The sequence below is a fragment of the Wolffia australiana genome, chromosome 1 (genome assembly GCF_029677425.1).
Source record: "Wolffia australiana isolate 7733 chromosome 1, ASM2967742v1".
Classification (NCBI taxonomy): domain Eukaryota; kingdom Viridiplantae; phylum Streptophyta; class Magnoliopsida; order Alismatales; family Araceae; genus Wolffia; species Wolffia australiana.
Window position 1 is genome coordinate 8,163,052 of NC_135835.1, and position 7,586 is coordinate 8,170,637.

General features: G+C 39.4%; 1 protein-coding gene across 1 annotated transcript; it reads left to right on the top strand.

Annotated features, from left to right (window-relative positions):
• The first annotated feature begins 474 nt into the window (after positions 1–474).
• LOC144704476 (DNA topoisomerase 1 alpha-like) lies at positions 475–6,311 on the top strand. The gene is made up of 16 exons (XM_078576919.1): positions 475–664; positions 860–1,903; positions 2,084–2,278; positions 2,572–2,652; positions 3,213–3,272; positions 3,346–3,440; positions 3,505–3,661; positions 3,741–3,866; positions 3,948–4,031; positions 4,102–4,204; positions 4,283–4,422; positions 4,909–4,977; positions 5,070–5,159; positions 5,239–5,342; positions 5,659–5,827; positions 5,909–6,311. Exons 2-16 carry the CDS (start codon positions 902–904, stop codon positions 5,975–5,977), a joined length of 2,544 nt encoding a protein of 847 aa, XP_078433045.1. The 5' UTR covers positions 475–664; positions 860–901; the 3' UTR covers positions 5,978–6,311.
• Positions 6,312–7,586: the final 1,275 nt, after the last annotated feature.

Sequence of the window (7,586 nt, forward strand, 5' to 3'; positions counted from 1 at the left end):
GAGAGAGAGAGAGACTTGTGGGATTGAGGGGGTAGAGAGAGAGAGATCTGTGGGATTGAGGGGGTATAGAGAGAGAGAGAGAGAGAGAGAGAGAGACTTGTGGGAACCCTAGAACCTTGATTGGGACGCTAATTAATTGATGAGTCTAAATCCCTCTATTACTTCCTCTGATATGTACCTGTCGCGATGGTTTCAAAGCCCATCGCTCATCTTTTAATCGCCCTCGATTTCAAATCCGACGGTCCTCGTTTTCTCCACGGCCACCTAACCAGTGGGCCAATTCATTTTGGGCCGAAGGCCCAATGGGCTTCGCCCAATTCCCTCAAGTCCATCGCTCCGTTACAAAGGCACCATTACAAATCACTTTTTACTTCTCTGTCCAATGAAGGGGCACAAAAAGGGATTTTAAAATAAAATAAGAATAATAAAGGTGTATAAAGCTCTGAAACCAAAACACGAGGTTTTAATCCTTGTTTGCCATCTTGTCCGGGGGCTCTTCTTCTCTCTGGCAAAACCAGAGAGAAAGAAAGGGCTCGAGAGAAGGGGCAGAGCAGCTGCGATTCGACCGAGGGAAATTGCTCGGAAGAAGATTTCGATCACTTCTCTTCTTCGAGATTTCGTTTTCTCGTCAAATTTTCCTCGCTGGTCTCGTCGGTAACCCTATGTAAGCGGAGGCATCCCCATTTTTTCTCCATTTTTGGTATTCTAGGATCATTGCAAAAACCTAATTTTACGGTGGGAACTCTGTTTTTTTTCCTTGTTTGTGTTAATTTGAGGCCATTATCTTTTTAAGGTTCAGTAAAAAAGTGTTATTTATTTCATGGATATGTGATGTTTATTTTCCTTGATTCGGTTGCAGTAATAGTTTCGAGCTACATGCCGGAGAAAAACCGGGAAAAACATGGCTGGACCTGAATCTGTGTACAAGAATATGCCTGATGACGATGATGATGAAGATCAGCAAATCTTTTTCAAGAGGAGAAGTTCGATTTCCAAGCCGAGCCTGCCAAACTCTGCCCTAAAGAAGCAAACATCTCAACAGTCTCCTACAAGTGGGAAAAGGGTTATTTCGTCCTCTTCAAACTCCATGTCTGGAAGAGTGGCTCCATCTTCTCTGCTGAAAGTCCCTTCAAACAATGGGGCAGTAAAGCATAATGGCACCGCGCCGGAGTCAGATGACTCTGAAGATGATAAACCTTTGAGTTTCAGGATTTCTCAGGGTAGCAAAGCTTCAATCAAGCCGACTGTTGTAGCTAAACACTCGGATGATTCAGAAGATGAAAAACCGTTAAGCTTTAGAGTTGCTCCTGCTTCTTCTTCGGGGCAGAGGAGCGGTGCAAAAACTGTTCAGAAACTGTCTCAGAAGTCGTCAGTAGATGTCAAAGAAGAAGCTGAGGATTCAGAAGATGAAAAACCTCTGGCTTCTAGGTTTCAACAGAATGGGTCTAACAAGAGGCCCCTCAGCAATGCTGCAAAGGCAAATCAGTCGTCAAATAAGAAGCCAAAACCCTTGGAGAACACCCCTGCCAAAGTTAAACGTGAAGCTTCTGCTGTCAAGGAGGAGGTGAAGCCTGATGATGATGACAATGACGATAACGAGGACGACTACATTCCAATTTCCCAGAGAACAAAGAACTTGGCCTCAAAGCAAAAGACGCCTTCGTCTAAGAAAGTTGTGACGAAAGTGAAGGCGACATCGGTTAAGAAGGGGAAAGTAATAAAAAAGCCCCTGAAGAATTCTAAGGCATCCGGGTCGTTCAAGTTGCCTCCTGGGTCTGGAGAAGGTCAGAAATGGACTACTCTTGAACACTGTGGTGTTATATTCCCGCCACCTTATAAACCTCATGGTGTTAAGATCCTGTATAATGGAAAGCCTGTCGATTTGACGCCAGAAGAGGAGGAGGTATAAATTTTTCCTCACATCAATCTGAATCTTCTTTGACTTCATAACTTTAAGTTACACCTAGAAAGAATGTTCTCTTTAAAAATATTAACTCTGCTCTATGTGTTTTGTTCTCTTTCTTTTTTATTGGATCCTGAAATTCTTGCCACGTGTCTTTTTTTTTCTAATTTCTGTTAAAAGGTGGCCACAATGTTTGCGGTTATGAAAGAAACTGAGTATGCTACGAAGAAGACTTTCATAGATAACTTTATGAGGGACTGGAAAGCGATTCTGGGACCGAATCATGTCATTAAGCAGTTTGAGTTGTGTGACTTCACGCCTATCTATGAATGGAGTCTGAAGGAAAAGGAAAAGAAGAAGCAAATGACTACTGAAGTAAGTGTCGCTGCCCACCAGAAATGGTTTTTCAATACTTCTATTTAATTACAAGTATAATCTTCTGTGAAATTGGGTGGAAATGATATCGAGAACTGTTTAAAAACTTTTCTGATTCGTGGAACATCTGGGAATAATTCAATTTAAGTTCCACTTTGTTTGTCGTTTTGTATCCAGAAATATTGGAAATGCGTAGGAGCCATTTAAAATACATTTTATTATTCAGTTTAAGCGCACGGTCATTGATCTTTCCCTTACTTTAGTGTCCTCAATCTTTTTGTTGCTGTCCTCAGGAGAAAAAGGCACTCAAAGAAGAGAAACTGAAGCAAGAAGAGAAATATATGTGGGCCATTGTTGATGGCATCAAGGAAAAGGTGTCTCCTGGCTCAGGCCTTTTTTATGTTGGGAGCGCTAGGGTTATGATTTCATTGTATCGATTGGGCTATTTGCACAATTATGATTTTATAAAATGCTAATGATTAATGATGCCTCCTAGTTCCCTAGTGTCTGAAAATTCTGAGAGTATTTCTTTATTTTCTTTACAAACTTCATAAGAGTGTCATGTTGTGAATAACGAGCGACTTCTGTGATTTATGTTTCAAATTCTTGTTTTATGTAATCTTGGAGAAATTTTCCTTTTCATTTCTGTGGTTTTTGCATCATGCCTGCATCACGTGTACCTTATATCCATATTTCATCATTGTACAAATCCTTTTTTCTCTCAAATAGAATATTCCGCAAAAAAGTCAGGAAATCGAGCTCTAGATTGAAATATGTCTATAATTATAATTATTTTTATTCTTCATCAACTTACCCACTGGTCTAAGTGAGAGCTTTATACCTTTTTTTTTATGCCGTTCACATTTACATCTCATTCGTAGAACATTACTCACTTGTGATCATTATTTATCTTTCCTCTTAAATAATATCTCAGGTTGGAAATTTCAGAGTTGAACCTCCCGGATTATTTAGAGGACGCGGTGAACATCCAAAGGTTATCACTTATTATATCCTTATCCTTTTTGTGGCGTTCTTGACCTCTGTTTTGTTTCTTAAATTTAACACAGATGGGGAAGCTGAAAAGACGCATTCGCCCCCGTGATATTACAATCAACATTGGGAAGGATGCCCCGATACCAGAGTGCCCCATTCCTGGTGAAAAGTACGACCTCCTCCTTGATTCGATTTTAATTGAGCTACTCATGCTCAGGCAATTTCCTTGCCAGGTGGAAAGAGATTCGGCATGATAACACTGTGACATGGCTAGCGTACTGGAATGATCCCATCAATATTAAGGAAATGAAATATGTCTTCCTGGCTGCCAGCAGCTCTTTGAAGGGCCAAAGCGACAAGGAGAAGTATGAAAAAGCCCGAAAGCTGAAGGTAAAAAAATGCTTTTAAGAAAATGCTTCTCTTGCTTGCATTTTCCCGATTTTCATACAGTCATTTCTTGTTACCACAGGATTACATCCAGAGCATCAGGAGAAACTATACGAGAGACTTTACAAATAAAGATGATACAAAAAAACAAGTAGCCGTGGCGACATATCTCATTGATAAGCTTGCACTTAGGGCAGGAAACGAAAAGGTATACCCAGGACTCTTCAATTTGGCTTTTGTCCGGATTATTATAATGAACTAAGTAACTAGTTTCATTTCCCTTTTCCAGGAGGAAGGTGAAGAGGCTGACACTGTTGGCTGCTGTACTCTGAAAGTGGAAAATGTTATGTTAGTCCCTCCGAATAAGTTACAGGTGAAATAAAGTTTTCTCTGATGCCCTGATGGATATTTGGATTTTTGGTTGAACTTTGTTCTCTCTCCAGTTTGACTTTCTTGGTAAGGATTCCATCCGGTACTTCAACACCGTGGAAGTAGAGCCAGCTGTCTACAAAGCAGTTGGAGAGCTTCGAATGAAAAATCAAAATGGTTCGAGGGTTTCTTATACTGTCATTGTTGATCAAGCTTTATTATTGTTGTTGTAAAATGAATTTATCTCTTGATCAGGTAAGAAAAAGGAGGGTTCAGATCCGTTGTTTCATATGCTGGACACCAGCAAGCTTAATGCCCATCTCAAGGAGCTTATGCCGGGTCTTACCGCCAAAGTTTTCCGTACTTATAATGCATCTATTACGTTAGATGAGATGGTAAGTTATGGATCATTAATGTGTATATTCTGTATAAAATTTGTCTTGTTTGGCCCATGGAAATAAAATATGTTATGAGTGATGTAGATTAAATCAGCTTTAGGCCCAGTTAAATTCTTAACCCTTGATAATCAACGTATTCAATCTATTACATATGTTTAATTTTTGTATGCTTCTGAGGTCCCCATTTAAGGCCATGTATTTTTGGTGGAGAAAACGTTTTTTTCTAGCCTCCGTTTAAATTTTTTATCTACGCTTGTTAAATTCCTCATGCCGACCAGCGAATGAAGATCATGCGGAGTGCTTTTTGTTTTCTCTTCCAGCGACACTTCTAGTTGAAGTATAAGTATCACTCGAATCATTTATTAAGGCAATGAATTTATTATCGCTGCAGTTGTGTAAACTTATTGTACGGTCGTGATACTAAATATTATTCATGTTTCTACTTGGAAATTTGTTTTTTTTCTAATATTTCATCGCCCACAGTTGAATGAAGAAAGCAAGCCCGGTACAGTGCCAGAGAAGCTTGCTGTTTACCAGCATGCAAACAAAGAGGTCAAATGGAATATTCCCTTTACCGAAGCCATGAATACCCTCATCAACCTAGATAATTAACCTCCTAAATTTATATACATGAAAATTGTCAGGTTGCAATCATCTGTAACCATCAAAGAAGTGTGTCGAAGTCCCACGATGCCCAAATGTCGAGACTCAACGACAAGTTGGAAGATTTGAAAGTAAGCACATTCTCCTTGAAATTTTTTAATTTTGAAGTCATCTAAAGTCAAATGTTCTGGCCCATTTGTTGTTAACCAGAACCAAAGGGAGGAGTTGGAGGCGGATCTGAGCAGGGCAAGAAAGGGGAAGCCTCCTCTGAAGGATTCTGATGGAAAGACGAAGAGGAATCTGTCGACTGAAGCGTAATAATCTCTTCTTATTTATTAAATCAATGCTTCCGAATCTTGCTTGGTTCAGAAGTACATTTTACCTACCAATAATCATCTTATTTTAGCAATTTATTTGTTCAAAATTTTCTGCTTTTCAATGATTCCCTTATTTTACAAATTAAATGGTTCCAAATTTTGCTTGGTTGAGAGATTTACTACTTAACAATAAACCCCTTGGTTTGGCTAATTTAATGAAGCGTAATTTCTAGTCTACAATAATCACCTTGATTTTTACTAATTGAATGCTTGGAAAATTTGATTGGATGGAGATTTTTGGTTTAATCTGCAGGTTAGAGAAGAAGATCTCGCAGCTGGATTCGAAAATGGAAAAAATAGAATTAGAAAGAAAACTGAAAGAGGATCTAAAGACTGTTGCCCTGGGCACATCAAAGATCAACTATCTGGATCCCAGGATATCTGTCGCCTGGTGCAAACGGAATGAAGTACCCATTGAAAAGGTTAGTTGTTCTTGATAGATCGGTCGTAAAGCATTGCATTTCAAATATTCGGTTTTCTCATTTGGATCTAAACTTATGCAGATATTCAACAAATCGCTTCTTGCGAAATTCGCTTGGGCAATGGATGTAGTCCCCGATTTCAGATTCTGACTAATTCTCAAGAATCTTAAGATTTTCTACGGATTCAGTCATTGAAATTCAATGTGCTTGGCTGCCTCCGCATCCTCTCACTGTTGATTTTTTTCTCCCGAGGCATATCAGTTGGGGAGCAATGGAGGAGAGATAAATAATTTGGAGGATTGTTAGAGTTTTTAATATTTAATGTGCTTTGCCCTGGCCAAGAGTTCATATCAGGGGGCAAAGCCGAGTGGGATACTTTTTAACTGGCGTTGAAGGAGTTGTACTTCTAGTTCCTAGAAACAGCTCTTCAGATGTACGAAGAATTTTTATGACACTATGTTATGGCATTATCTTTGTTTTGAAATTTATTTAACCAGAGGTTTTGGGGTTTTTAGTGGGATTTTCCTTATCTTTATAAGTGGTCACTCAAATTACACAACTTAAAAAACCATGTTCGAATGTGAGGTAAAGGTCAAGAGTCCCATTCTCCCAAGACTTTTAATTTAAGATGAGAATTAAGAAACCACAGAGAAAGGGTCTGGATTGCTTCGCAGGAGGCTTCAGGTTATTGTCATGCTCCCACTTGCAGAGTACCATAATCTGTCAACAGGTGGATGGTTTGTCCAGCATTGAATCAGGTACGCATATCCATTCCAATTCATCTGATAACATAGCCCAGAATAGGCTGGCAATTTTATGAATGCTCGAGTATCTTCTGGAGCTGAGGGACAAAGAAACTTGGGAATTGTAGAGGTAATTTGTAGATCCAATTAGTTAACTACTTGGCCAATGTAGTTAGCTACCTGCCTCATTCATTAGGTGAAGAAGGATTTTAATGCAATTTTATTCAGCCTCTAAATTGGATCTGAGGCCTGCCAAAATCAGGTTTTTTTTTATCTTGAAGTTTGTTGACTTGAGGTACAGGTGTTGCCGGCAAACTACTCTAATTAATGGTTTTTTGTTAAAGCAAATTCTTATTAATGTTGGTGGTTATCTTCCAGAGTGGTTTGTTTGCATACTTTGACAGTTTATCCACTGCCAGAAAGATGAAATCGTATCCAGAAGATGTGGGAAGACCACATATGACATCCAGTGTTCTATCTTACCAGATTTGTGATGGAATCTGAGGGGATGCAAGAGCCCAGAAACATACAATGAATATGACTTCCCTTTTAGATAAGCGTTACAATCACTGATGTGCATTTTAGAAGAATTGCTTGGGTATGTGCCTGTAGAATTTCTTAGAACCTGCATCGCCCCACTCTGTAACTTGTTATTGGAAAGACGTGGGGCTCTTTGAATAATAAAACTTCTACCCAGAGAACGGATTGAGGCTTGGCTTTGGTTCCATCAACTAGTTCCATATTTGTGGTTGCCAGTGAAGTGCCCTTGTCCACTTATTAATAATGGCAATGGCCCAAGAGAAACTTGGTGTTAAACCAATCAACTCTGTTAAACTTGCTGATGATGTTTATAGGAGGATCTAGATACGGATTTTGTTACTGCATTATTCACCTGTTTGTATGGTTTGCATTTTCCTCTTTTCAAACAAAACACTCATACTATATTGGTCAGTGTTAGGCCCCTAACTAGGCGGCATTCCCTGCCCAGAGGCCTGCGTGCTTATTGGGAGGGCGTG